The 27,713-nt window shown below is 47.6% G+C and overlaps 1 protein-coding gene across 1 annotated transcript in view; it reads right to left on the bottom strand.

Moving 5' to 3' along the window:
- Nucleotides 1-1,563: 1,563 nt before the first annotated feature.
- Nucleotides 1,564-27,713, bottom strand: part of POLR3A (RNA polymerase III subunit A) — a 48,517-nt gene continuing 22,367 nt past the window's right edge. The window contains exons 15-31 of the mRNA XM_059169789.1: nucleotides 27,307-27,471; nucleotides 24,047-24,219; nucleotides 22,205-22,316; nucleotides 21,276-21,394; nucleotides 19,067-19,204; nucleotides 16,871-17,041; nucleotides 15,819-15,932; nucleotides 10,510-10,596; nucleotides 10,339-10,421; nucleotides 9,602-9,772; nucleotides 8,251-8,344; nucleotides 7,969-8,061; nucleotides 6,756-6,920; nucleotides 6,095-6,259; nucleotides 5,746-5,877; nucleotides 3,810-3,942; nucleotides 1,564-2,157 (exon numbers count right to left, since the gene is read on the bottom strand). Of these exons, the coding sequence (XP_059025772.1) occupies nucleotides 2,009-2,157; nucleotides 3,810-3,942; nucleotides 5,746-5,877; nucleotides 6,095-6,259; nucleotides 6,756-6,920; nucleotides 7,969-8,061; nucleotides 8,251-8,344; nucleotides 9,602-9,772; nucleotides 10,339-10,421; nucleotides 10,510-10,596; nucleotides 15,819-15,932; nucleotides 16,871-17,041; nucleotides 19,067-19,204; nucleotides 21,276-21,394; nucleotides 22,205-22,316; nucleotides 24,047-24,219; nucleotides 27,307-27,471 (2,264 nt within the window). The 3' untranslated portion in view covers nucleotides 1,564-2,008. The remainder of the gene's footprint in view (nucleotides 2,158-3,809; nucleotides 3,943-5,745; nucleotides 5,878-6,094; nucleotides 6,260-6,755; nucleotides 6,921-7,968; nucleotides 8,062-8,250; nucleotides 8,345-9,601; nucleotides 9,773-10,338; nucleotides 10,422-10,509; nucleotides 10,597-15,818; nucleotides 15,933-16,870; nucleotides 17,042-19,066; nucleotides 19,205-21,275; nucleotides 21,395-22,204; nucleotides 22,317-24,046; nucleotides 24,220-27,306; nucleotides 27,472-27,713) is intronic.

Here is a 27,713-nt window from a genome sequence, read left to right as displayed (position 1 = left end):
GGATCCCATCAGGATGCGAAAGAAAGCATTCATCCTGACAGCCCCACAGTTGATGGTTACATGAAGTGCCTCAGCGGCATTAACTCAGAACTTTCAGGAATCAGCTAGAGATGTCCGAAGAAGTAGAGTGTGATTCTGTGTACTACAACTTGAATTGTGAGTGCCTGCCCTACTCCCTCCCCACCCACACATCCACCTCTTTAACAGCCAAACCATTTTCTCCCTCAATAATAAACTCCCATCTCTTCAGTCTGCACTGCTGTTTCTTCCAGGGGCGGGATACAAAGAGAGAAATTAGCAATGTAGCTTCAGAAGCAGAGCTTCCTAGGTGCATGGAGCCAGAAGGTAGGGTCAAAGTCCTACTTTTACCATCACCTCACTCCCAACTAAGCATCCTTGGTTTTCCAAGGCCCCCTGGCAAGGAAGGAAGAGCCAGGGCAGTGGGACTTGGCTCTGGATAGGAGAGGGAAGGGCAGGCTTCACGGAACATTCTCCAGAGGGAGTAGTGAGCGGCAGCCATACCACTTCTCTTGTGACCTTGGCCCAATCTTACGGAGCAAATTCAGTACAAAGCATCATGGTCTCTGGCAGCAAAACCCTTCTGCTCAGATAAGCTATGTACATTTCTTTCTTCTGTTGCACAAAACCCCATCACAAACCTTGTGGGGTCCTCCTGGGATACCCTGCTAGCGCTCCTCCAGGCCTGACACGTGCTCTCAGTTGTTAGATTTAATTTTTTAGGAACCTGCTACTGCCAAATGGGGCACACCGCCAGCTCTAGCTCCCTCTCCACCACCACCTGGGCCTCCTCCCTTCCTGTCTGGGTGGCCCTTTCACCTCTGCCTGTACCCAGAAGGGCCTTACCCCACCTCTGCCCCCAGGCACTTTTTAGCCCAGAGCTCTGCACCTGCCCTGCTTGCTCTGCAGCTATGGGAGGCAGGGCCCCTGCATGGATACCTCAGGGGGTGTGGTCACCGCCCAGGCAATGCAGGGGCCTGGACCAGCTTCACCCCATTACCTCCACGCACACTGACCATCCCCACCGCAGTGGGCTCCAAATTCTGGCAAGACTTCTAATGGCCATGAAGAATGGGTCCCACTCTTGTCACAAAGACATGGTTCACCCATGGAGGTCAGAGGTAGACAAAAACAATGGGGTATGGGGCGCCTGAGTGGCTCAGTGGGTTAAAGCCTCTGCGTTCAGCTCAGGTCATGATCCCAGAGTCCTGAGATCAAGCCCAGAATCGGGCTCTCTGCTCAGCAGGGAGCCTGCTTCCCCCTTTCTCTCTGCCTGCTTCTCTGCCTACTTGTGATCTCTGTCTGTCAAATAAATAAATAAAGTCTTTAAAACAAAAACAAAACAATGGGGTGGCTAGAGGCCTCTGTGGAAGATGTTACAGAGCAGCTTGGGCCTCATGACGGTTTTAGCTCAGTTACAAATCCTAGGCAGTCCCATCTGCTTAACCAGTTTTTCCGATGATACTTCAATGCTGGCTTTCTTGGTTTCTATAGCCTCTTGCTTTCAAATTTCAAAAGTAAAGCCAAAATAATAACTCTAAACTCTTCAAACTGAATAAATAAATAATAGTGATAATATTTACATGAGTAGGCCATGTTGAGAGATTCAAGCATGACCAGCAACAGAAAAACCAGAACAGGCCCTGGTCTCAGACCTTACAGCTGGCTCTGGATCATGGTGGGATACTCCTGAAAGCCGACGGTTGGAAGGATGAGCTGAGAATGAGCAAAGATGCCTGGCTGGGGCCTTCTGGTGAGGCTAGGGTTTCAAACAGACAAACCTCAGTTCTCCTAACCAGGCACTGTGGTGTGATGAGGGACCTGGGTGAGCTGCTCCTGGGGACGTAGAGGCCTTCTCTGCGTGACGGCATTGGGGGTGATATCAGGGACTGTCCCAGAGAGCACAATCTCTCTGGGTCAGCTGCCAGTCTCGACTCCTTTCCAGACAGGACAAGGAGCCGAGGTCAGGAATGGTCTCCTCTTCCCTGAACTATGTGACAAGGGGGATGTGGAATTCGTTTGTGTCGAAGATCAAGGGTCTCCTGGGAGGGCTTGGGTCCCTGTCAGCCTTGTGTAGCAGCTTGAAGAGCCCAGTTCCGATGTTCATGGGGATCCCCATGATGATGCATTCAGACACTCCTGAAATCAAACAGACACGGCATTAGATGGCTTTTCACCACACAGGTGGGCTCCCAGCTCTCCTCTCCGTCTGGGCCGCAGCTGCTCTGTAGGAGCAGAACCCTGACTTTGCCACCCAATGTTTCCTCAGTTTAGGGCCTAGAAGAAAAGCAAACAGGCTGACGGTAAAGACAAGTGCCTGTGGAAACAGCAGGAGAAACTTGTTCCCTATGCTCAGGGGTCAAGGCTGGGTCAAGCTTAACAGCTTACCAGCACCCCTGTGCCTTGGAAACCCACAGCCCTAATGGGAGACACTTGGAAGGCAAGGCCCCTGCAGAGACAGGAGGAAGGCAATGGAGCAGATTCTTTCTCCGAACTCCAGTCCAGCTTTGGCTCAGACTTCTGGTTCTGTAACAAGCAAGTGCTTGCCTACTCTATTCCAGGCTTTGTGCTATTAGGAGACCAGAGAGACAAACTGCCAAGCTAAAGACCAACGTGGACCGAGGGCTGACTCTTAGTTAACAACAATGTAAAGGGCGAGGAAGGGGAAGATTTCACAGTGCAGGGTGGGGTGACCGTGCCAGGCCACCATCAAGGTGGCAGTGTGTGGGGCTGTAAGGCTCAGCACCCCAATGGTAGGGTCAAAGCGCTGGCCATTAATTCCACTGTCAAGCACACTCACTCTTACTTTGGCCTTGGCCTTGTCCTGTTCTTCTGCCCCTATCTCTTCTCCCTTTTTCTTTCCTCTGACTTATCTTAAAAAATGATATAGTAATTTTTCTTTTCCTCTGTCTGCAACCTGTGTCCCTTTTGAAAAGAGAAGAGTTAATCTTAGGAACAAAGCAGCAGCATGTCCCCTGCCCGAGACCTCACCTGGCCAGCACCTGTTCGGCAAATCCATGTAAGACTGGGAGAGGAGACAGGAAATGGCCATGAGGAAGCCAACCTCTGGCTTCCCAGGCTGGGAATCCCTGCTTGAGCCTGATGAGTATGTGACCTTGGCCTAGCTACTGAGCCCCCTGCGGACTCCCTTCTTCGACATGTGGTGCGGGAGCCAGGGAAGAGCCAGCTGGGCAGCAGGTAGATGGTGACAGCTCTGCCAAGGCCCTTCTCTCCCAGGCTGCCATCAGAGATGCACTGGGTCCTGTGGGGAGGCGGCCAGTGCAGGGCGAGACTCGTCAGCCAGTAAGCTAGTTCCCTATGCGACTGGTGCAAAGGTTTAATACCTGTCCCTATAGATGTGCTGTGCTCAGTGCATGCAAGGTGCTGGGCTGGCAGCTCTCCTTCCCCAGAGGTCATGACAGCAGGGCCACCAGACGCTGCTCCCTCCTGTCAGCCCCGGCACCATACAGGAGGAGCAGGATCATACTGGCCCAACGCATCTCTAAGGTCTAGAACACTCACTGGTGCCCAGGTTGATCTTTTCTTCTTTGCCCCAAAAAGCTGTCTGTATTGACAGAGAAGCCTTCTAACAGATGAAGGGGAATAAGGGAGCCACAGCCAGGATGTGGAGATAAAAGATCTTATTTCCCATTCTGTGATCTGTGACTTTATGCCTAAAAAATAAACGCTCTGCCTACTCAGTTTCCTCACCTCCTGGGAATCCTCAGCCACAGTCTCAGCTATAAACCACAAAGGCCCTCTGATGAAAGTCTTAGAAACACCAAACCTACCACACACGGAGTCCTTCTGCCCGAAGTAGGCAGCATCGAAGAGATGGTCAGCTGTCTTTTCAAAGGAGGCCAGCATCAGCACACTTTCTTTCATCTTGGCCAGGCCAAACCTCGTAATGCCCAGGACTTCACCCTGCATTGGGGGAGGAGGAGTCAGGGTGGTACTCACACCACTTACAGAAGGCCACAGCAAACCACACCTTCTGCCTCCCCTCAACATAGTTAGCCCAAATCGGCGAAGCAGCTGTTCAAGTCAGTCTCGGGTCAGGATAGGACCCTCACTGTAATCTGTCCCATTGGCATCCCCTTGAGGGCTAGCAGTCACTGACGACAGGGATCCTTACACTCCCAACCACATGCTGTTGGAACAAACAGTCATGAACTGAGAGCTAGAATTCAAAATCCAACTTTTAAAAAAGAGTACTTCTGGGACACCTGGGTGGCTCAGTTGGTTAAGCAGCTGCCTTCGGCTCAGGTCATGATCCCAGGGTCCTGGGATCGAGTCCCACATCGGGCTCCTTGCTTGGCGGGGACCCTGCTTCTCCCTCTCCCACTCCCCCTGCTTCTGTTCCCTCTCTCGCTATGTCTCTGTCAAAAAAATAAATAAAATCTTAAAAAAAAAAAAAGTATACTTATGGGGCCCCTGGGTGGCTCAGATGGTTGGATGTCTGCCTTTATTATTCATTTACTTATTTTTAAGGAATCTTTTTTTTAAAAAAAGATTTTATTGGGCGCCTGGGTGGCTCAGTGGGTTAAAACCTCTGCCTTCAGCTCGGGTCATGATCTCGGGGTCCTGGGATCGAGTCCCACATCGGCATCCTTTGCCTCTCTGCTCAGCAGGGAGCCTGCTTCCTCCTCTCTCTCTCTCTCTGCCTGCCTCTCTGCTTACTCGTGATCTCTATCTGTTAAATAAATAAATAAAATCTTTAAAAAAAAAAAAAAAAAAAAAAAAAAGATTTTATTTATTTATTTGCCAGACAGAGATCACAAGTAGGCAGAGAGGCAGGCAGAGAGAGAGGAAGGGAAGCAGGCTCCCCGCTGAGCAGAGAGCCGGATTCAGGGCTTGATTAAGGCAGAGGCTTTAACCCATTGAGCCACCCAGGCGCCCCTGGGTGTCTGCCTTTAGCTCAGGTCACAATCTCCATCCAGTTCCTGGGATGGAGCCCCACATCGGGCTCCCTGCTCAGTGGGGAGTCTGCGTCTCCCTCTCCCTCTGCCTCTCTCCATGCTTGTGCTCTCTCAGATGAATAAATAAAATCTTTAAAAAAAGTATATTTATAAAAACTATGTGACATGGAAAATAGGCAGAAAGTTACATGAAATAAGAGAAAACCCATAAGCCCACTATTCACTGCAAGTACATAACACAATATGTGCAGAGAGAAGACCAGGAGGCAAGACTTAAAAGTGACAGCCTTTACTACAGGGAGGAGGAAACAGGTCATTTCTCTATCTGCTCTGTCATCAGGGACAGGTTCCTATGGGGAGGCACCATGAAAACCTTATGGCACTGCTACGGGACATGCATACTACTATGGGGAATGGATACGTTTTGTAGAAAAAGAGAAAGAAAATGACCAACCTCATTTCCCACCTAGCCTCCCCTTCAGATCATGGTAACTTATCCTTTACCTGAAAATGGCTACAGAAATGTGAGGAATGGGTTCAATAGGAAATAAACACCTTGGTTTGCCATGGAAATCCCTGGGCTTTTGGCAATGGCAACATTTCTAATAAGGACAAAAATAGTAATGCCCCACCTCCTGTCACAAGGCTGTAAGTTTCATACCAGAGTTTCACCAGGACACCCAGCCCAACCCCATGCTTTGGTCTTTGAGCAATGGGGACATCCTGTTTTCTTTCTGCGGTGGTCATCACAGCTGCGTGTTCTCCAGGCAGCTGTGAGCCGGCTGGTGTGCCATGCACACCCACAAACCTTATAGGTCATCAGGTCGGAGAGCAGCATCACATGCCTTCTGTCAATGCTCATGCCGTGGTTGACCATCGTGTACTGGATTTCATTGATAATCGTTGTCCGGGCAGCTTCGATGCCCAGGGTTTTCTCCACCTACAGAGAGCCAGGCTGAGTGCAAGCAGCCTCTTCTGACACGGCGGCCCAAGTCCTCCCCACATCTTCCTCTGCTCAGCGGCTTCCCAGCATACTATAGGCCCTCTACCAGAAACAGGCTGCTGGGCAATCTTCTTCTTCAAACAGAAGAAACAGTAGCATTTGTCACACCAGTGTGCTGGGACAACCCTGAGGTGACTCGGGGCATGAATGTTACCTCATAGGTGTTATTGGAGGTGGTGCGGGTACCCTTCACACCGTGGGTGGCCATGACTGCCCGCAGGTTATCACCCTCCACCAGGAGCTTGTATTTCTCCTTTCCGCTTTGCTCGTCGATGTGGATGACAGCTCTGGAAACCTCTGGGATGCCCTGCACCACCACCTGGACTCAGAGACACAGAAGGCTCAAGGCCCAGTGGGGCCGACGGCCGCCCCCCTTCCCCCATCCTGGTAGCCTCTGAAATCACATGGCTGTGAGAACTGGGAACGTCATGCCTGGGTTGTCACCTTGACCAGCCCTGTTTCTCAGTGGGGTTTATCGGGAACATAACAAACCTGAAAGTACCCGGGTGCTGTTAGGGCTTAGGGAGAAAGCACAAGTTCAAGCGGCTGAGCCTCAGTCTACACCAGTTTTACCACAGAACACACAGGAATCTAACAGGTAAGTTTGTGTGGCTGGGCAAAGGGGGATGTGGCAAAAAAGATGTGGGATATGGCAAGAAAGAAGAAATGGGGACCCCTCTCAGTCTCTGTAGTGACACAGTCCTCAGGTTTCCTGACACCTGGGTATTTGGGCCACAAGTAAACACAGTCTCTCCACCTACAAATGTCCAGGCATTAGGCTGGGTGGAGCCTCCAAGAGGGAACTTCTTCCTCACCTTGGGGAGATCCTCTTTCAGGAACTGCAGCACATAGTACATGGAGCTCTTGCTGTTCTCTCTGGGGGTGACACACACCACAGCCTCGCCATGAACAGCTACGTCGCCAGGCTTCACACGGAGCTTGGACATGCAGATGGAATAGCGCACGGTCTCAGCGTTTACCTGCAAGGTGACCAGACACGGCCCACCCACCCAGGATATTACTAACAGGGTTGGAGGCTTTGATTCCAGTGTTTCTTGGCCTTTTTCCATCACTGCCCCCTGACAAGCCTCATTTTTTCCCCTTACTCTTATTCCTCACCATAAAGTCCTAACATGTGACATATCGTATATTTGCTTATGTACCGCATAAGTATGTCTATTTTACTTATAAACAGAGGAGACTTTCTTCACAACCTCCTCTCACCCTAAACCAACTTTCGCCCCGACTGAAAATGCATGTTGCATTCACAGTAACACACACAAGCTCTGAGGTGGTTCCAGGAGGCAGTGGGCTGGAGAGCAGGACAATTTGTGTTAGTGAAGCCTCCCCTTCACCTGACCTCACCACAACTGCTCACGGGTCACATGCCTGGATGCAACTTAGCCCTAGTTCAAGAGTCATAAGGCACATGGCCAGAGGTAAGCCAGAGAAGTCCCTAGCCTGGAAACCTGACTGCTCAATTCTGGAATCATAGTCTTTGGGCAACACGAACTTGATACTTGAGAGAATGGGCTGAGACACAATGTGGTCAGGAAGACGAAAGTGCCAGAAAGTCACTCAGATTGCATCCCTGCCTCAGCTGCTCTGTGAGAAAGGCTGACAATCTCTCGATCTTTACCTGACCATGAACACCAGTAATACTAAGCCAGACTAGTCCATCCAGCCAAAAACATTGGCAGAGCCAGCCAGGCGCCATGCTGGGACCCACGCATGAGTAAGATACAGGTGGTCCTATATTCCTGCCAGACCCTCTAATATGTGTCACAGCAAACGGCTATCGTGGCCTCACAAAATTCCTGTGTGTCTTTAGGTGGGAATGTGTGTGTGAGGGTCAGGTTCAGAAAGAGAGAATTGGAAGGTACGATAGACTCTTACAGAACAGAAACCCAACAAAGCCTTGCCTCCTCGATGCTTCTCACGCCTGGCTTAGCTCCTGCTCGGTGATCAGTGCCCAACCTGGGACTCACAGAGGATGACCTCCTACCTACATTTAATGATATAACTCACTTCTAGTCTCAGAAGTCTGATCCGTTCCAGGGAGAGCTTGACGAGGATAAAGCAATCATCCGGAAGAAACACTTCTTCAATATACTCTGAAATCTGTCATGTCAGAAGATCAGAACATTACACGGTCACTCTCCCCCTTTAAAAAGCATACGCTGCTCATTTTGAGGGACCCAGGACAGAATGGCCCCACTGATTAGAAGGCCCACCACAACCAGAGTTTACATGTGCGTGCTTGCCACACTGCTGCTCCAAGTGCTCTTGTCACCAAGACGGATTTCTTACCTCTCCCAAGAGGGTTTTCTCGATTCTGCCCTTCACGAGGCGAGCGTAGTCTGCGTCATCATCCTTATCCAGCTGTGCTGTGATGATCGGGGTACTGAGAGAAGGCAGGGGTAGCGGTTACAGCCCAGGAAGGAGCCCATGGGGAGGCCGAGGCACTATAGGAATCCTAGTGCTAAAACCAGCTACAATTTCTGAAGCACTCACTGGAGGCTTCACATTCTTTTTTTTTTTTTTAATACTGGTTTTTTTTTTTTTTTTTAAAGAATTTATTTATTTATTTGTCAGAGAGAGCGAGCGAGCGAGTGAGAGCGAGCACAGGCAGACAGAGTGGAAGGCAGAGGCAGAGGGAGAAGCAGGCTCCCTGCGGAGCAAGGAGCCCGATGTGGGACTCGATCCCAGGACGCTGGGATCATGACCTGAGCCGAAGGCAGCTGCCCAACCAACTGAGCCACCCAAGCGTCCCGGGAGGCTTCACATTCTTATCCAGACTTTCTCTGTTTAGAACTCACATGCAACCGACTCCATCAGTGAATGAGGTGGTTTTCGGAACATTCTTCCTGACCAAGTGAACCGACCTCTTCCTCTCTGGTCCTAGCAGGTAGTTATTTCAATTCTGTACTGACACTTCATGCTCGTGTATCAGAGCTTCTGCCACCCCTCTGTCCAATCCTATCACCCCCTTTCCAGGTTGACACCTGCCAATCACTCGCTTGAGCTTCTGCCCTCCCTGTCCTGGCTGGTGTCCCCTGGCCATGCACTCCTGGGAGACCAGAGCAATCAGAGCGGCAGTAGAGCTCTTGCCACCCTGGACGCCCACCAGTGCTGCTCTAGAACACAGTGTCGTGTTCCCTCATTGGATGCTATCTGTCATCACTCTGGAGGATTCAGATCACAGGTGAATCATCATGAGGTCACAGAATGCACTGTTAACGTAGTTCTATCTTTTCTGGTCTCAGATGACCTATAAATCCTACCACGAAATCACTAGGGAGTCAAAGACTGTGGCCACAGCTCAAGTGACAAACTCACCAGTCAAGCTTAGGCTGGGAATAACATCTGAAATTTAAACTGATACAGACATATTGATACAGTCTTTCTAGTCATTCTTTTTTACTTTTTTTTTAATGTTTCTTTCTTTCATGTGACTTGTGGCCACAAAGAATGACTGCCTCATTTGTGACTATACCCAGTTTCCACTTCTCTTTTTCTCAATGGGGTTTTTAAACAATCTGGATCTGATGAAGGCAAGCATGCCACCAGAGCTGACAATACCGCCCACTAGACTACCAGCCGTAGTTAGAGAAGCACATGACAGGCAGCAGGAGAATAGAAGGGAGGTGGAGGGAAGCACCTGATAGCCTTGGAAGCATTGATGATCTCTTTGATCCGGGGCACACCGAGAGTAATGTTCATGGAGGCCACGCCCGCAAAGTGGAAAGTCTTCAGGGTCATCTGGGTGCCTGGCTCACCAATGCTCTGGGCACACAGCGCGCCCACCGCAGAACCTGGCTCCATCTGCGCCCTAGAAGGTAAGGGCATGGAAGAAGAGTCCAGCAAAACTGTTGGGAAGAGGCTTCTGATTATCTCTTTTCAACAGAAAAAAATGCAGGTGTTGTCTGGGTCAGGAGGGAATATGCTATGAGCCAAGCCATGCTTTGACGGGAAGAACCTGGCATGGATCAGCCAGAGGTGTAGACAGGGGGTTCGGGTGGGGGTGCCACAGTCCAAGGGGCCCAATAATTGACGTGAACGCTGTGTGGCTACTTGTGGTCCGCTTGCAGTGACTGGGCCCAAACATCGACAGCCTGGAGAAGATCCAAGAGCTCTGCTAACAAACGGTGCCAACAGTAGACAGTGTAGCTGGTACCCACAAAGCATACTGGGAGTGACTCCATGGAGTAAAGACACTCAGAAATGCCTTTGCAATTATTTCCGCATCTTGGAACATCCAGCCTGCCTCCCCACTGGAACCCCTAAGAAGAGGTAATGGAACCTGCTTGCATGCTGGCACTGGAAAAGGAGTGGGCAACAGGAAGGACAGGAGCCCCATGCGCCTGCCCCACAGTCTAGGCAAATTAGCATCTGTACCTCATGTACTTGTCCCTACAGGTCTCCAGGAACTTTTCGATTTGGGTGGGAGTGATCCGGTCCAACTGGTACAACACACGGGGCTGGAGGGACAGAAACCAAGTGAGGGGTCAGGCTGCGGGACCCGAGCCCATGAAGGCACCAGAGCCCGTTGGGGAAGCCGAGCACTACCTCTGTGGTACCATTGTCGTTGATGCCATATTTATCTCTGGTCTTCTTGATCTTCTCGGAAACGCCCTTGATGAAATTTTTTATTTCCTGAAAGATTACATAGCAAACATCAGTTGTGAATCTGTGGGGATTTGGATGGCAGTTTGTTTTATAAACTTCGGCAGTGTGATGAGCCCACCAGCCTCACGATGGTTCACAACACCCTCTCTGCCCTTTCCACGCAGCCGCCTGCACAGCCAGTGGGAGCCACGGCAGGAGAGGCTGACACAGCCACCTCCCCTCCAGGCATACCTGTCGGCTGTCTCCTCCCATCCTCTCAGCTTAGAACGGTTAGAACTTATAAACCTGCAGTTTCTGAACAGGCTTATTTTTGAGGCTTTCTTCGGAAGTTACTGTCGACTGAAGTACCAGCTAAGGCATAGCCTTGTAGATGCCATACACATTTCAAACACATGGTTTCGGCTTGCCTTCATTTCAAAGACACTCCCGAATCCCTACTTCTCTTTCTTTCTCTGATCCTTGCCTCTGCATCACCGCTACCCCCAGTTTTACTTGCCCTTCCCAACAATCAGGACTTGGTAAGGATTCTGAGAAACCAGGCTGGGAATTGAATATCGGGGTGTCTGTGGTCCCCTCTGCATTGCAGAGTAGCACTCTAGCCCCCAGATGGGGACTATATGGAGCAAGGAAGGTGACAAGGACATCATGTGGAGGAAGCACAGGACAGGGCTAGATGCCACAGACCTACATTTTCTCGTAATCACTCAAGCTGTAAAACTTATCTGTTTTGTAATTTGTGGTGTATCTCTGACACAGACAAGCCCTCAGTCACCCCTAGAGCCAGGATCTAGAACCAGGATTGGCCAGCACTCAAGGAGAGCTTATGGAGGAGGTAATGGGCTTTAGAGAGCTACGCCCATCAAAGCCTTGCTCCCAGGGCCTCATGCATCAAGCACTGTGGGACCAACTCTAAGAATACTTCCCAGGTGAGTGGATGGCACACGCCATGCAGTGACAGCAATCTTCCAGAAGCTGCTGTGACACAGGCCTGGGGGCTGGCCATCAGCCACTCTAGTTTGATCCAGGGATGTTTTTTGAGAAAATGGGAAAGAGTGGCTAGACTGCACTTCGCCTCAGTAGCCCCCCTGGAAATGTATTTTCCCTCATTGAGTTTGGACAAATAACAGTGGCAGTGAGCTTAACTGTTTCTCTTGAATGTCAGTGCAGGTACCCAGCTGCTCTGTGTGGCTGGCTGAGGGCAGATCCAAACATGTAGGCAGTCCAAGGGTGAAGGGAATACCGTCATGGCTGCAAAGCTTTAGGAAGTCTTATTTCTTGATTCCAAGGCAGGCTGAGGGACCACAAGGAGAAGACCAACATAACCCCCTATCCAAAGTCTACTCCATCTATATCACATAGCTGAAAATACCTGTTTTGTGTGAAATAAATATTTTAAAGCAGATGGAACCAGCAGCCTACTCTTGGAAAAATAAAACCCTACGGGTATTCACGCAGAGCTTAAAACTTACCAGAACCCAGTTCTACCTTAACCTTGCAATAATAAGTCTCCTTAGCCTCCCACAGACCACCTGTGGGAGGTGAGTAACAATCCTAGTTACTATGTTTCCTGAAAGCAAAAACCCTAATTCTTAATGTTTGTATTTTAAGTAGCCTTAACTTTTAATATACAAATGGTCCAAGGCTCATGGGCGGTTCCCAGTCAGCTGCTGCCTGGCAAGGTGAGCCCTCCCCATGAGGTGGCATTGCATCAACCCCATCACTCTAGAGCGGAGGGCACCGATAGGCTCAGGGAGGTCACAGGCTTGGCCAAGGTGGCAGGCGTCTCCCTGAAGTCAGATGCTTTCTCTGAAATCTGCTCTTGGGACAGGGGGTTCTGCAATGTCATCCTTGCCCACTGGCGAGTTCGGTTTCCTTGAAGCTCAGCTAACCAAAGGGCTGCTTGTCCATCATATTCTATCCCTTGCTCATGAACGTAGCTTTCTTGTGATGACTGCACTTATGGGCCAACTCTCTTCCTTCTTGAGAAAGTGTGGAATATGTGAGGGGTACTGTGCCTTTCCACTGTCATTCCATACAGGAAAGGACTTTTATTAATTTACAAGATCTTAAAAGTTTTCAAGAAACTCTCTTTAAAAAAAAGCTCTCCGGGTTTACTTACTGATTGTGAGATGGAGACCACACTTTTAGGTAGTCAGTGACTGCAAACCAGAGGGGGGAATCTAGACTGCAGGGGGCAGTGAGACAATCATTCCTGCACGGCTCTGCTCAACACAGGCACTCTTAGCTGCCGCCGCCTCATCTTCCCTCTGCATCATTCAGTGCAGAGCCTCTCTGGCATTGGTGATTTCCTCCCCCAGCCTACACATCTAGCTGTGGCTGTGTTATTTAGGGCAAGTTGCTGATCGGCAGCTGGTCAAGGCTGCCCCACTGCTGACCTAGTAAAACCACAGCGGGAGTCGAAGGCTCAGCAGACCCAGGGCATTTTCATCTGAGGAACTCTGCATACACGAGTAAAAGAACACGCACCAAAAACCATTCCTCAGCTTAGGGGAACTGGTAGGGGAACTGGAAAGGAGGTCTTTCAGCTACCACCCAAATGGACATGCTTCCATGGCTTTGCTGAAAGGAACAATTTTCCTTACACAAAAATTAGGGTGGATTTTCTCAAAGTTAGGCTTAAAAAAAAAAAAAAGCTCACTTTGTAGAAATGAAAACTGAAATAAGCTACTAAGAGTTCAGCTGAATCGATCCATGCATACTAAAAGGGACTCACAACATGACAACTGGCAGGCAATTAATTACACGGTTAACCAGCAGTTACGTTCTCACACTCACTCCACAGCACATCTGCGAGCACAGGCAGTGGCCTCTGGTGGGCCTCAGCTCCGGCACAGGCTGGGGCTGGAGAACACGTGAGGGGGTCAGACACATCTGTTCTGGCCCATGATTTTGGACCTGAGTTCATTAGGTGGTAAGCCCCTAGAGGGTATAGACACATTTAGTCATCTTTTGAGGCACGTGACACGTATTGAGGGCTAGAAGGAGTGCTTGCTGAGGAAGCACACACTGCGGGTCAGGGGGTGGGCACCCGTTAAACCCTGTCAAAGGCAAGAAGGGAGCCAGAGTGATGGAAAGGGAAGCCACGTGTGCCAGAAGTGAGGCAGAAGCCTGTCGAGTCTGGGGCTGGCCGACAGCCGCACTGCTGCAGACTTCACCCCTAATGCTCAGCATTCCCAGCATGCTCAGTGCAGTACCTCGTTATACTTCTCATAGCCTGTCTCAGTTAAGGTCTTTGAGGATAAACAAAAAAGTAAGTAAGTGAACATAATCATATATAAAAACAAAATCACAATTCTAATGTGTTAAAAAAGAAGAGTAAGGGCGCCTGGGTGGCTCAGTGGGTTAAGCCTCTGCCTTCAGCTCAGGTCATGATCTCAGGGTCCTGGGGTCAAGCCCCATGTCAGGCTCTGAGCGGCAGGGAGCCTGCTTCCCCGCCCCCCACGCCTGCCTCTCTGCCTACTTGAGCTCTTTCTCTGTGTGTCAAATAGATAAATAAAATCTTAAAAAACCAAAAAGGTAAGAAGACAAAACAAAAGGCACTCAGCCCAGCCATACTCTGGATTTTAAACTTACTAAAATCTGGAAGAGTCTCTTTTTCCCACCTTAACATATAAAAGAGTCAATATATAAAAAGAGTCAAGAGCTTCCTTACCTAAAACATTTAAGTTTCGTTTTACATACTGAAAGGGATAGATTCCAGACAATCCTGTGCTGCATTTGAGTCACCAGTCAGTACACAAAGGTAACTATTTACTGGTTTTTGTACCCCTTTGCTTTTGATTGTAACCATCATTATAAACAGGAAGGAGCTGCCTGAGCAGGTCAGTGACATTAAAAAAACAAAAAAAACAACAAACTAAAAAACCGTAAGAGAGGGGTGTCTGGGTGGCTCAGTGGCTTTAGCCTCTGCCTTTGGCTCAGGTCATGATCTCAGGGTCCTGAGATAGAGCCCCGCTCCATCAGCAGGGGGCCAGCTTCCCTCCTCTCTGTCTACTTGTGATCTCTCTCTCTGTGTCAAATAAATAAATAAATAATATTCAAACAAACAAACAAACAAACAAAAAACGTTAAGAGGCTATCACGGTAACAGTTCCCTGGAAGAAGGAGGCTGGCTAACTCAATAAACTTCGGATTCACACTATGGTAACAGGAAGAGCAATTTAAAACATCACCACTAGGGGCGCTTGGTCAGCTCAGTGGGTAGGGCAGGTGACTCTGGGTTCCAGGCCTGCATTGGTGTGGAGATAACTTACAAATTAAATCTTTACTTATTTATTCATTCATTCAACAGACAGAGATCACAAGTAGGCAGAAAGGCAGGCAGAGAGAGGGGAAGCAAGCAGGCTCCCCACCGAGCAGAGAGCCCGATGCGGGGCTCGATCTCAGGTACTCGGGATCATGACCTGAGCTGAAGGCAGAGGCTTTAACCCACTGAGCCACTGAGGCACCCCACAAATTAAATCTTTGAAAAAGAAAAAGTAAACACACCACTAGGAAAAAATCACTAGGGATTCACAACGACTGTGACAAGAGCTGGTCCCTCCAGATGGGGAAGTAAATAAAGGGGTTGATAGGACAAGGTTAAAAAAAAATGAGTTCTAAAGGAGTATTTTTCTAGCAGGGTATGTATGACCCATACACTAAGGTCATGACATAAATTCTTTATATGTTGGCTGGTGAAATTTTGTCTGGATCAATCCTGATTTTTTTTTTTTTTTTTTTTTTTTTTTAAAAGATTTTTTTTTTTTTATTTATTTGACAGAACACAAGTAGGCAGAGAGGCAGGCAGAGAGAGAGGAGGAAGCAGGCTCCCTGCTGAGCAGAGAGCCCGATGCGGGACTCGATCCCAGGACCCTGAGATCATGACCTGAGCCGAAGGCAGCGGCTTAACCCACTGAGCCACCCAGGTGCCCCTGATTTTTTTTTTTTTAATAAAATATTTATTTGACAGAAAGATAGCACAAACAGGCAGAGCAGCAGGCAGAGGGAGAGGGAGAAGCAGGCTTCCTGCTGAGCAGGGTGCCTGATGTGGGGCTCAATTCTAGGACCCTGGGATCATGACCTGAGACAAAGGCCGACGGTTAAATGATTGAGTCATGCAGGCACCCCAATCCTGAAATTTTTAACAAAGAAATACTCTTAATGTCCTCCTCCCCAACCTGTGCCAACCAACTCTTGGTGATGGCCACACTGCTCCCCTGCCACAACCCCCTGGGAGCAGAACTCACCTGCAGAAAGCTGTCCTGGCAGCAGAGGAACTCAGTCTTCTTCATGATTGATTCAGTGGTCAGGACCAGTTCATTTTTACTTAGTGCAGGCTCACTCTGACACGGGAAGACTGCCTCGAGTATCGAAAGGAGATAGTGTGATGTGTATGGGGGTGACCAAGGGTGGGAGGCAATATTAAGCGAAAGAATTTATAAGAGACAAAATGACTATTCTCAGCACGAACTTTTACCAACCTATGATTTTTTTTTTCCTTTCAAAACGTATTTTATATCCTACCTTTAGTGTGAAGGTCAAAAGACGATAGCCCCACTCCACCCCACACAAAGACTTAGGGAATAGTGGGCATTGTTCCGTTACTCCTCAATCTTCACCCCATCCCAGATTTGTATTAAAAATATATATTGTTGTTTTAAAAAAACCCAAACACTTCAGAAGTGAAAAATCCCATCCCTAAGCTTGTGGGATTTCCCCAAAGTTTTAATGGTTGCATATTACCCTAATATATGGGTAAATCACTATGTATCTGATTTATACTTTACTGATGGTTGCCTTTACTATAAATGATGCTGGAAAAACAGTCTTGGCACATTTACATCATTTCTGTAAGGCAAATTTCTATAAGTGGAACTACCATGTCAAAAGACACTCACATTTAAATTCAGATCACTATTGTCAAACTACCTTCTGAAAAGGTTGTTCTAAATTATACCCCCAGTTAAAATATGGTTTTAGTAAAAATTTAAAGTAAACTTTCTTCTCAACACCCACGGCTTTTGACACTGGAGTGTGACATGCTGCCCTAGACAGAGAGAAACCCAAAGCCCTCTTTTGTGCATTCAATCACTACCAGTGCTAGGCTTTGAAACTGGAAAAATATTTTCCCTTAATATTTGGGAAAATTAAGCAGAGCACACAAGAAGAAAAATACTAACCCGGTAGCTGGGTAGAAGTAACTGAGGCATTAACTGTGTGTGAAACTCCAGAGGACACCTGCATTCTAAGAACACATCCTCAGAAACATTCTAACCCCAGATATAATACTAAATCTTACTTTGATGTTGTCCAGAACTCTTTTGAACTCTAATGGTTCATCTTTTCCCTCCATAGCTGCAGGATCCAAGCCATCTCCCCCGTAAATGAACTGGATAATGTCACCCGTAGAGCTTCGAACAGTCAGATCATACTGTGAGCAAAGATCTTCAAGGGACTTGACAAGCCTTCTCTGAAGGAAAAGAAAGAGAGGAAACAAACGCTCAGTTGCTTTCAGAAGACCAGTCACATGTACAGAGGATGGGATCTGCACACTAAGTTTCAAGGTTACTAGTACTTTCACCAGTTAAAACATTTTATCAGAAATCTTTTAGGGGCGCCTGGGTGGCTCAGTGGATTAAGCTTCTGCCTTCGGCTCAAGTCATGATCTCAGGGTCCTGGGATCGAGCCCTCCATTGGGCTCTCTGCTCAGCAGGGAGCGTGCTTCCCCCTCTCTCTACCTGCATCTCCGCCTAATTGTGATCTTTCTGTCAAATAAAGAAGATCTTAAAAGAAAAAAAAAAAAAAGGAAAAATTTTAAAAAACTGTCCCCTGATACTCAGAACAACAAGCTCAAAGTGGCCCAACAGCCTGTGCAGGGGGATTTAGAATATGCCCCAACCTCATGCATCCTAGTGTACTTTTGAGTACATGCAATTTAAGCCTCATCACCCCCAAAGGACTCTGCAAACACTAGCTGTTTTCCTAGGCTGTTTTGCCTTCCCTTTCTTTCTCCCTAAAGTATAAATTAATGCAACAGCTTTGCATTTCTAAACACAACTTAATCCAGGACCCCTGTGGACTTTAATATGAATTACAGAGGATCAGGTGCAGGCCCTCTTCTGGGACACAGGGGGAAGAAGAGAGAACAGGGACAGCATTGTGTCTGAACCAGCGGGCAGCAGCCGCCCATTTCCCAAATCTGCTTAGGGAGAACCTTCCACCAGTGGAGCACTCCAGCTAGCAACAGGATGGTGGCTCAGTGAATTAAAAGAGAGCGAAATTTTCCTCCAGGCAACTTCAAAACAAAAATCCCTCATGCCAGAATAAATTTGTTCTAGGTTAACACAGTGCTCTGGGAAAGTCATACTTTCTACTTCAAAAAGGTAAAGTCAGAAAATAAAGTCAAAACACATTGTGGCAAGAGTGGTGAAAAGCATTTAACAGTCTGTTGGGTTTCTGACAAAAGCAGCACACTCCAAAACTGAAGGGCAATTTCCCACCCAAAGATAACGAGAAGGGAAGTAGATGAGATGAGGATACGCACGTGCAGGAGAGCGTCTGGACACAGCTGCCTACTGACGCGAGTCTGATCCCACCCTCAGCCTTGCTTGCTCTGGCGCCCTCAGCCACAACCCTGCTTTATCAGTCCTGCTCTCCCAGCCTGCAAAGGGCTGTGCTTCTCAAACTGGGGTCCACAGCAGGGAAAGAGGGGACACAAAACCACAGCGAGAGCATGGCCCACAACTGGGAGATTTAACTTCATCTGGTGTTATGAGGAAACAAAAATATTGAAAAAATGTAAAAGCAAACACAGATCATAGAGGACAGAATAGAAAATGATAATTAGAGAATGAAAAGAAATCCTGTGCTTGTGGTCTTGTGGAAGAACAAAGTCGGGATGTGTTCTCTCTCCTCTGCCATCCAGGGTATTTTTTACCGCGGCTGGAGAAGCGCAGGCATTGCAAAACCCTCTAGTTTCATTCTCCCCCCTAAGCCTATTATCCTGGAACTGTGCAAACAATGGAGAAAGAGCCATCCCTCCAAGTGGCCAAGGCCTCTGCTGGCACTGGAGTTAAGTTCTCGGCGTCAGTTAAAATTATCCTAATAACAGGTTACACAAATAGTTGCCATGTGAGAAACAGAATCCTCTCAGTGATCGGGAGGTACTATCATCCCCATCTTCATGTATTGGGACACAGAGGCCCAGTGCGGCTCAATGCTGTGTCCCCAGATGCACTTCCAGTATGTTCTCTGCAGAGCTTTGGTGCGTGTGGTTTTGGCCTTATCTAGTTCCCTCAAGGTACACAGATGAAGGGAACACATTACCTTGTTAGGCTATTTATTTCTATGGCACCTGAATTTCTCAAGTTTTCCTTTTTAATTGTAGGACTCGATAAATTACAGCTCATGTACAAAATATGTAAACACTCAGCAGTCAAAATCCTTGGAACCCTGTAGTGCTCGGCCTCAAATGGCCTACATTTCTTTGAATTACCTGCATGTACCCTGTTTCAGCGGTCTTTACGGCTGTGTCAACGAGACCTTCCCGGCCAGCCATTGTGTGGAAGAAAAACTCAGTTGGAGTCAAACCGGAATAAAAGCTATTAGCCACAAAGCCTTTGGCAGCTGGGAGCTAAAGAGAGGCGGTGGGGGGTTGGGGAGAGAGAAGAAGAATCAGACAAAAAAAACCTACAAGGTCCACAATTTTAAAACCCATTCAAATCACAAAATGCCCCACCTTTAGACTATAAATACCCAGTCAGTGCACTCTTATGAAGGGGGAGACTTTATAAGCGCTTTCCTAAAGGAGGAATAACTTGGCATAAACTATCCTTTCCAGAGGCAAGCAAGGGTGATGTCCCAGTCAGGGCTGGTGCTGGTGCCAGTGACAGGCAAGTGGACCAAGGGAAGTTGGGACACCCCCAGCCTCTCCTCCAAACTCGTCAGTCTCCCTTAGAACTCTGAGCTTGACATGCACAGCAGGCACCATTCCAATGACCACTTGGCTGTCTAACTTCTAGTGAATTCTGATCTTGGGCAGAGACCCTAAAATGTTCCTGGGGCTGTTTTTTTTTTTTTTTTAAAGATTTTATTTATTTATTTGACAGAGAGAAACCACAAGTAGACGGAGAGGCAGGCAGAGAGAGAGAGAGAGAGAGAGAGAGGGAAGCAGGCTCCCTGCTGAGCAGAGAGCCCGATGCGGGACTCGATCCCAGGACCCCGAGATCATGACCCGAGCGGAAGGCAGCGGCTTAACCCACTGAGCCACCCAGGCGCCCCGGGGCTGTTTGGATACAGACAGTACCTACACACTCTTAGGACAGCAGTCCTGTCTCCTCAGGAGGGGCTGGACAGAAATCCTGCAGTCCCATGGGACAGGAACTGCTGGGGCATCTGTGCTTTAATGGGAGTAAGAGCTGACTCCAAATACAGAATCCGAGTAACCAAATCTACTCTAAGTTCCTCAACTAGATTTAATAGTTGTCTGCCCCTGAGTTCCAGAAAAAGCCCAGCACAGATTTGTCTATCTCTGCTTATATCAGCGCTCAAACCACAAAGCCAATGAAACCAAGAGGTCATTTAAAAACTGAGCTTGAGGGTGCCTGGGTGGCTCAGTGGGTTAAGCCGCTGCCTTCGGCTCAGGTCATGATCTCAGGGTCGTGGAATCAAGTCCCGCATCGGGCTCTCTGCTCGGCGGGGAGCCTGCTTCCTCCTCTCTCTCTCTGCCTGCCTCTCTGCCTGCTTGTGATCTCTCTCTGTCAAATAAATAAATAAAATCTTAAAAAAAAAAAAAAGAAAAAAGAAAAAAGAATGAATTTAAAAAAATAAAATAAAATAAAAACTGAGCTTGAGGGGCACCTTGGTGGCTCAGTCAGTTAGTATCTGCCTCTTAATTTTGGCTCAGGTTATGATTTCCGTTCAGGTCATGATCTCAGGTGTGAGATTGAGCCCTGTGTCAGGCTCTGCACTGGGGGTAGAGCCTGCTTAAGATTCTCTTTCTCCTGGGACGCCTGGGTGGCTCAGTTGGTTAAGCAGCTGCCTTCGGCTCAGGTCATGATCCCAGCGTCCTGGGATCGAGTCCCACATCGGGCTCCTTGCTCCGCAGGGAGCCTGCTTCTCCCTCTGACTCTGCCTTCCACTCTGTCTGCCTGTGCTCGCTCTCACTCTCTCTTACAAATAAATAAATAAAATCTTTAAAAAAAAAAAAAAAAAAGATTCTCTTTCTCCTGCCGCTCTCCCTCTGCTCACATGCACAACAAGCACGGGCTCACTCTCTCTCAAAAATAAATAAACCGAAAAAATGAGTTTGAGAACTCAAGAGGAGAATCTGGAATTTGCCGGCCAATATATCATCACTATTTTAATATCACCATACTTTGATGTCAGTGCCCCCCAAATAAGCATAGAGATTGATCACGCATGAGGTAACTTTATATTCTGACTATTGAATGTAGGCTCGATAGGACCCTGAAATCCTCCTCCTTGGAGAGAAAACAGGAGAGGGTGTTGATCTTCCAGTTTTACAGCTTCGAGTCTTACAAGGCTCCTACAGGACTCTGTTGGGGATGAAGAAAGTAGACCCCTGAGCAGCCCTGGCCTCACAACCCCTCCTCTAAGGGCTCCTTGGCTAGTGGCATGTGCTTCTGTTCCTCTCCTGTGCCATCGGTTGCCCTTCAAAGTTCTGCCTGAGCCACTACACTTACCTTTGAGTGCTTTTCAAAGTGAGGCAAGGACCTGTTTTCAAAGCCATCTGGCACTCGAGAGCCACTGATGGCCTGCTGTCCCACACAGGCAATCATCTGTGATATGTTAATGAAAGAACCTGGGAAAACAGGTCAGGAATATAATACTCGTTTACCAAAATCACATTAACTGAAGCATGAGCAGATCTGTGGGATAAAACAGGACCATGACGTACCAGGCTCCCAGTCTAGGGACAGTAAGAGCCAGAAAGAGAATAGTATAAGATAGAGCCCTCGGTAACAGAACAAAAGCAGAAGGAGGGTGGGCAAAGCTCAGCAGGAAGTTAGCACTTTGGGACTGGAGGAAAGACTTGTAGGTGAGGCTGCAACCGGGCTGAACTGTGGCAGGACACTACAATTTGGACATGAAAAGGATGAGGAGAGGAATTCCAAAGTAAGGGGAAGAATGGGAAGGAAAGACACAGGAAAGTGGGGGGCATGTATGTGTACCAGGAGCAGGAAGTAGAATACTGAGGGGAAAGGCAGCAAAGTTGGACTTCATTCTGCTAAAAATTTTTAAAGAAATAAAAGCATGGAGTTTTTCAATCTGAGTGCAGTACCATGAAACCTAATGCAGGTTCTAAATAACTATGAAATTTGAGTGTTTTGCTATTGCATTAAATATACTAGTTCAGAAAGGTTATTTTTTAAAAATAAGATCAAGTTGGCTTAAAGCATCCTTGAGCTCTTAAATCAACACATATTATACAAGTTCCTCCAGAGGAGTTAAACTACTGCAGCGCAGACAATTCTCTTTCTGTACATGTGATTTAAAAAGCTATCCCCTTATAAACAGAAGGTCTGAAGTTGTGATGCATACATGTGCTGGCACAACCCTGGCCAGCCGACACAGAGAGTACGATGGTCGCGGTAGCCCAAGATGCACTCACCTTTGGAGCCGCATAGAGCCATGGTGAGTGGGCTGTTGCTCTTGTCCAGTTCCCGGAGGCAGGCGCTGCCGGCGTGGTCTCGGATCACAGACAGCTCCTTCAGGATCAGAGCCTGGTGGGTGGGGGAAGAGAGGTGAAAGGTGAGTGGGGTCTCTGCCAACTACCAACATTCAATCTGACATTTAAGGGAATTTGAAAAAATTTAAGCCAGAGGTCATATTTCTAAGTTAAGTTTCTGAGCCTTTGAAGACCAGTATGCCTTATCTATAAAGACCCACATCTTCCACAAGGTTCTAAAATCAGTGCTTAAGGTAAAACTGATAAGTAACAAAACCTTGAAAAATCCTTATTTTTAAAATCCTTTAAATGGCCCATAAGGGGGACACTTGGGTGGCTCAGTTGGTTAAGCAGCTGCCTTTGGCTTAGGTCGTGATCCCAGTGTCCTGGGATCGAGTCCCACATCAGGCTCCTTGCTCAGCAGGGGGCCTGCTTCTCCCTCTGCCTGCCACTTTGTCTGCCTGTGATCGCTCTCTCTCTCTCTGACAAATAAATAAATAAAATCTTAAAAAAAAAAATGGCCCATAAGGTAGAATGCGAATGGCCCTGTATATAGAGAGTGGCCTACAATACAATATGTCTGTATATATTTTACCGTATGCATCCACATCCGCTTAAATAAACAAACGAAGTATAAGCTAACGTGTAGCATATAGTGAAGGAGAACTGCTTGTACTTACTTCTTGTTTTTTACTTTCCAGGCACAAACGTGAATTCCCACAAGTTAAGAGTGTGTGGTAAGGTGTCTCTACAAGAATATTCTAGTCTTTGAGCTCAGGCTGTCCTTTATCAACTCACAGTTTAGGGTGCTGAATCAGTGAGGAGTCAGGTTCCATGAAAGCCAAGTGCTGCTGAAGGCCCAAGTTACAAGTCAGTGAGAAACCTGTGTGTCTCTCTCAGGACTCGGTGAGATTAAGAAGGAGCTAATGGTGAATAGGGCCTACAACTCTTCTTTCTTCCTAGTTCACAAAAAATTCCTTCCATCAGAAAATTTCTAACTGTTTATCTGTTCTCGCAAACTTAGGTGAGTTAAAAGCCCTTAGCCAGGGGCTATAGGAGAGGCAGAAGAGAGCCAAGCAAAATCCCGGTGCAGTCAGACTGCTGATACTGACTGCCTGAGAGAGAATGTAGGGCTCATAGAGGCTGATGGTCATTCTGATTCTGACACCTGCTGGTCAAGTTCTCAGTTAACCTAGTTCCAGAGGGGACAAGGGCAGGAGAAAGGCATGTGACTCTCGGACATGAATATTCCCTCTTCTGTGTCCAAGTCTCTTTCGAAGTACATCTGTTGCTTTTTATTTTATTTTTTGAAGATTTAATGCTTAAGTAATCTCTACACCCAACGTGGGGCTCAAACCTACAACCCGGAGATCAGTTGTGTGCTCTACCGACTGAGCCAGCCAGGAGTCCCATCAGACCATTCATTTAAAGAGCTATGGTTGCCAGGCTCTACTGGAAAGATGCTAGAAACAGAAAGGGCAGAAGCACGAGTACCAGTTACAGCAGGGGTCTAAGTGTGATGCTGGGGCAAGAGCGGCTCCATGTGGTCAGAGTGAGCCGACGGCCCCACTGAGGACTGAGACAGCCACCAGGGGATATAAAGGATCTAGTCGAGAGTGCTCCCCTCATTAAATGAATGAGCACACACCCAAGGAGCAGAGAGCTGACCTGGGGCTAAAGCCACACCGTGCTGACGTCCCTCTACCCTCTGCTACCAACTCTTCCGGCCTGCAGCACAGGCCCACGCGGACCACGTGGCTAACCCAGCTGAAGAGCCTGACGCACCTCCAGAGTTTCCTCAGCGGTGCAGCCAGGCTGCTGCTGCAGCTTGCCAGTGTTCAGGGCTTCAATGTACTCGTCACATTTTTTATAGCCAGCATTCAGCAACTCATACTTGGCCTTCAGTAGTCCCTGACCAGGTGTGACGTCACCAATCCCAATGGAGAATCCACGGTTGGCTGCAGAACAGTTGGCAGGTGGAGCAGAAAGAGAGGGCCATGAATGGTCGTCAACCTACTACATGGAAACAAGTTTACACCTTCAAAGAAGGCGTCATGATCCAATTAAATAAAAATGTATCACGGCAGTCCCTCGCAAGTTACGTAAAAATGACCAAGACTCACTGAATCCTGTCAGAGACCTTACAACCCAGCGGGGGGCAAGTCCTGCCCCAACTAATTACAATATAAAGGAGACCAATATTAAACACTAAAAAGCAGCCAGAGAAAGCCAGCAATGGAAAGTGAGCCTTGTGACTTCTGGTTCTAAGACACCATCTTAGAGAATTTTCTGCCCACACCCCCTTTCCTTCTTCAGAAATCATTCCCAAACACAGAAAAACCCCATCCTCGAGGGAACTATGCCCCTCCAATGACTTAACCTAAGATGCATAGAAATGGGTGGATGAGAGGCACCTGCCTAAGCAGTGTGGGGAAGGGATGCTTAAGAGTGGCTGTGGATATGAGGACCCACGAGACTGGGAAGGCTCAGAAACTATATCACCAACTTCTTCAGATGCTGGAGATAATATAAGGGTTGGAAGCAAGGAAACCTAGTGGAAAACCAGTATTTTCCTGTGGGAGATGGAAGTTTACTAATGGAACTAGAGAACTCTGGACTGGGGAATAGTAGGTGCAAAAAGATGGGAACAACTGGGAAGCAGGGCACAAGGGAAAGTATATTTCATGGCTGTGATCCCTTGGACACTTTCCCTGCCTGGCTCCCAGAATCCTGGCAAGCAGGTCTCAACCACTGGCGGACAGGCAGTGGGGAGGGGAGACTGAGATTGGAAGATACGTTCCTGGAGAAACCAAGTCTCCCTAGAGAAAAGCATTACTGATAGGGGCATTTGGCAGTTCCTCAACAAAAATGCTGGTTTGCAGCTCAATCAAGGAACAAAGAAGCCCATAAATTAACAGACTCCATTTCTAATCAGTGTTTGGTGCCTTACTCCTAAAATTATGAATGGATAGCCAGGGACCACCAGATGTTTGAGGAAAGTCTTCAACATGAATGACTGAAGACAACAAAGACACAGAAAAATGAAACCCAGGCAGGGCACCTGGGTGGCTCCGTGGGGTAAGCCTCTGCCTTTGGCTCAGGTCACGATCCCAGGGTCCTGGGATCGAGCCCTGCACTGGGCTCTCTGCTCAGCAGGCAGCCTGCTTCCCCTCCTCTCTCTCTCTGCCTACCTGTGATCTCTGTCAAATTAAATTTAAAAAAAAAAAAGGAAAGAAAATTGGGAGGCAAATGAAACTATGAAAAATACTGTGTCTGATAGAGACGATGTATCTAGAGATCACGAACAGGTAGCCAAGGGGTGCCTGGGTGGCTCAGTGGGTTAAGCCTCTGTCTTCAGCTCAGGTCATGATCTCAGGGTCCTGAAATCAAGCCCCGCATTGTGCTCTCCGCTCAGCAGGAAGCCTGCTTCCTCCTCTCGCTCTCTGCCTGCCTCTCTGCCTACTTGTGATCTCTGTCAAAAAAATAAATAAAAATTAAAAACAAAAAAACAAAAACAGGTAGCAAAAAAACAAAAATAAAAAAACCCCAAACAGGGCGCCTGGGTGGCTCAGTGGGTTAAGCCGCTGCCTTCGGCTCAGGTCATGATCTCAGGGTGCTGGGATCGAGTCCCACATCGGGCTCTCTGCTCAGCAGGGAGCCTGCCTCCTCCTCTCTCTCTGCCTGCCTCTCTGCCTGCTTGTGATCTCTGTCAAATAAATAAATAAAATCTTTAAAAAAAAAAAAAAAAAACAAAAAAACCCCAAACAACACAAAACCCTGAAAAGCAAAAAATTACCTGCAAATGAGAACAATGGAAAATATCGTTGGAAGCTAAATAAATGATTGTTAAATTAAAAAAAAAATCAACAGAACAATTCATTTTAAAATATAAAAGGAAGGTCACCTGGGTGGCTCAGATGGTTAAGTGTCTGATGCCTTTGGCTCAGGCCATGGTGTCAGGGTCTAGGGATTAAGCCCCATGTTGGGCTCCTGGCTCAGTGGGGAGTTTGCTTCTCCCACTCCCTATCCCCCTACTCCTGCTTTCTCTGTCTCAAATGAATAAATGAAATCTTAAAAAAATAAAAATAAAAAGAATCCAGAAATGAGGAGATGGACAACAGGGAAAAGAAGATAAGGAAATCAGACAGCCCATCTAGAAGTTCAACTTATGCAATGACTAGGAACTACAAAAAGAAAGAACAAAGATAATTAAGGTGAGAAAATTACCAACAGTAGTAACAAAACCCCCAAACCAAACCAAACCAAACACAAGAAAATTTCCACAACTGAAAGACACATGGTGGCAGATCAAGAGAGCTCACAGAGTGCCCAGCACCATAAATGAAAAAAGATACATACCAAGGGTCTACCACTGTGAACTTTCAGAACACCAAGAACAGGACTCTCAAAATTTCCAGAATGAAAAGACAGATACAACAATGTGAAAATAAGAACAGAAATCCATTTTAATGCAGTTCTGAAGGCTAGAGTAGAGCAGGACCTTCAAAATTCCAAGGAAAGAGAGAATTCAATCCAGAGCTCTATACCCAGCCAGAGAAATGATCAAGTGTAGGAGGTGAATAAAAATGCTTTTGGGCATGTAAAAATCTGGACCTACGGCCTGCTCAAAGCCCAAGCTAACAAAGGAAACAGACCAGTGCAAGGAGAGAAGGGAAAGATGAGGGCCTGGCAGAGATGAGTCAAGAGGGCCCAGTGGGCTGTGGTCGGAGTGAAGACATCTGAGAAGCAGCCCGTGAAGGGCCCTTGGTCTAACAACCCTGTCTGATGGGCAGTAGAGACCTATGGCATATGCGAGACAAGAACCCAAGAGCAAATTCAAATCTGAACCAAACTGGTCAGTACTGAGCTAATTTTGTGGAGTGAAGTCACAAATGATTTAGCTGGTAGTAAGTCTCCTTTTGGGTGCACAGGTATGAGTGTGGTGTGTGCGGGTGGGGGGAGTCAAAGGTAAAAGAAGGAAATAGCACAGAGCCCCTAATACCTCAGCAAGTATAGCAATAAAACGAGGATGGTAAGATACTCACAGAGGTAGACAGGAGCCAGTCTCGCAAGCCGTGACATCGCATCGGCCGCTTCATTCTGCCCCCAGTCTCGCAGCAAAATGTAGAAAATGTTGTTCTTAGATCCGGACCCCAGAGTTCCCTTGTCCATGCTGCCACTCATCAATTCACTGTTCTGGATAGTAACGTCTACAAGGACAATGAGGACCATGCACTTAAATGAACAATTACTACTTAGCCTTGCTCTAAAACAACATGAGGCAGTTGAGAAAATACCTTCCCATATTGAAAATTAAAGCAGAGCAAATAAAAATTCTCTTAAAAATGTTTGAGGAGAAAAAACAGACATCTAGGGACTTTTGAAAAGCATGAAAAGTCCAGTTAGTTACTTTACAATCCTAACTCTGAAATGTACTATTTGACCCTCATTT

This window comes from Mustela lutreola, chromosome 4 (genome assembly GCF_030435805.1).
Source record: "Mustela lutreola isolate mMusLut2 chromosome 4, mMusLut2.pri, whole genome shotgun sequence".
Classification (NCBI taxonomy): Eukaryota; Metazoa; Chordata; class Mammalia; order Carnivora; family Mustelidae; genus Mustela; species Mustela lutreola.
This window is presented reverse-complemented; position numbering and strand designations above follow the sequence as displayed.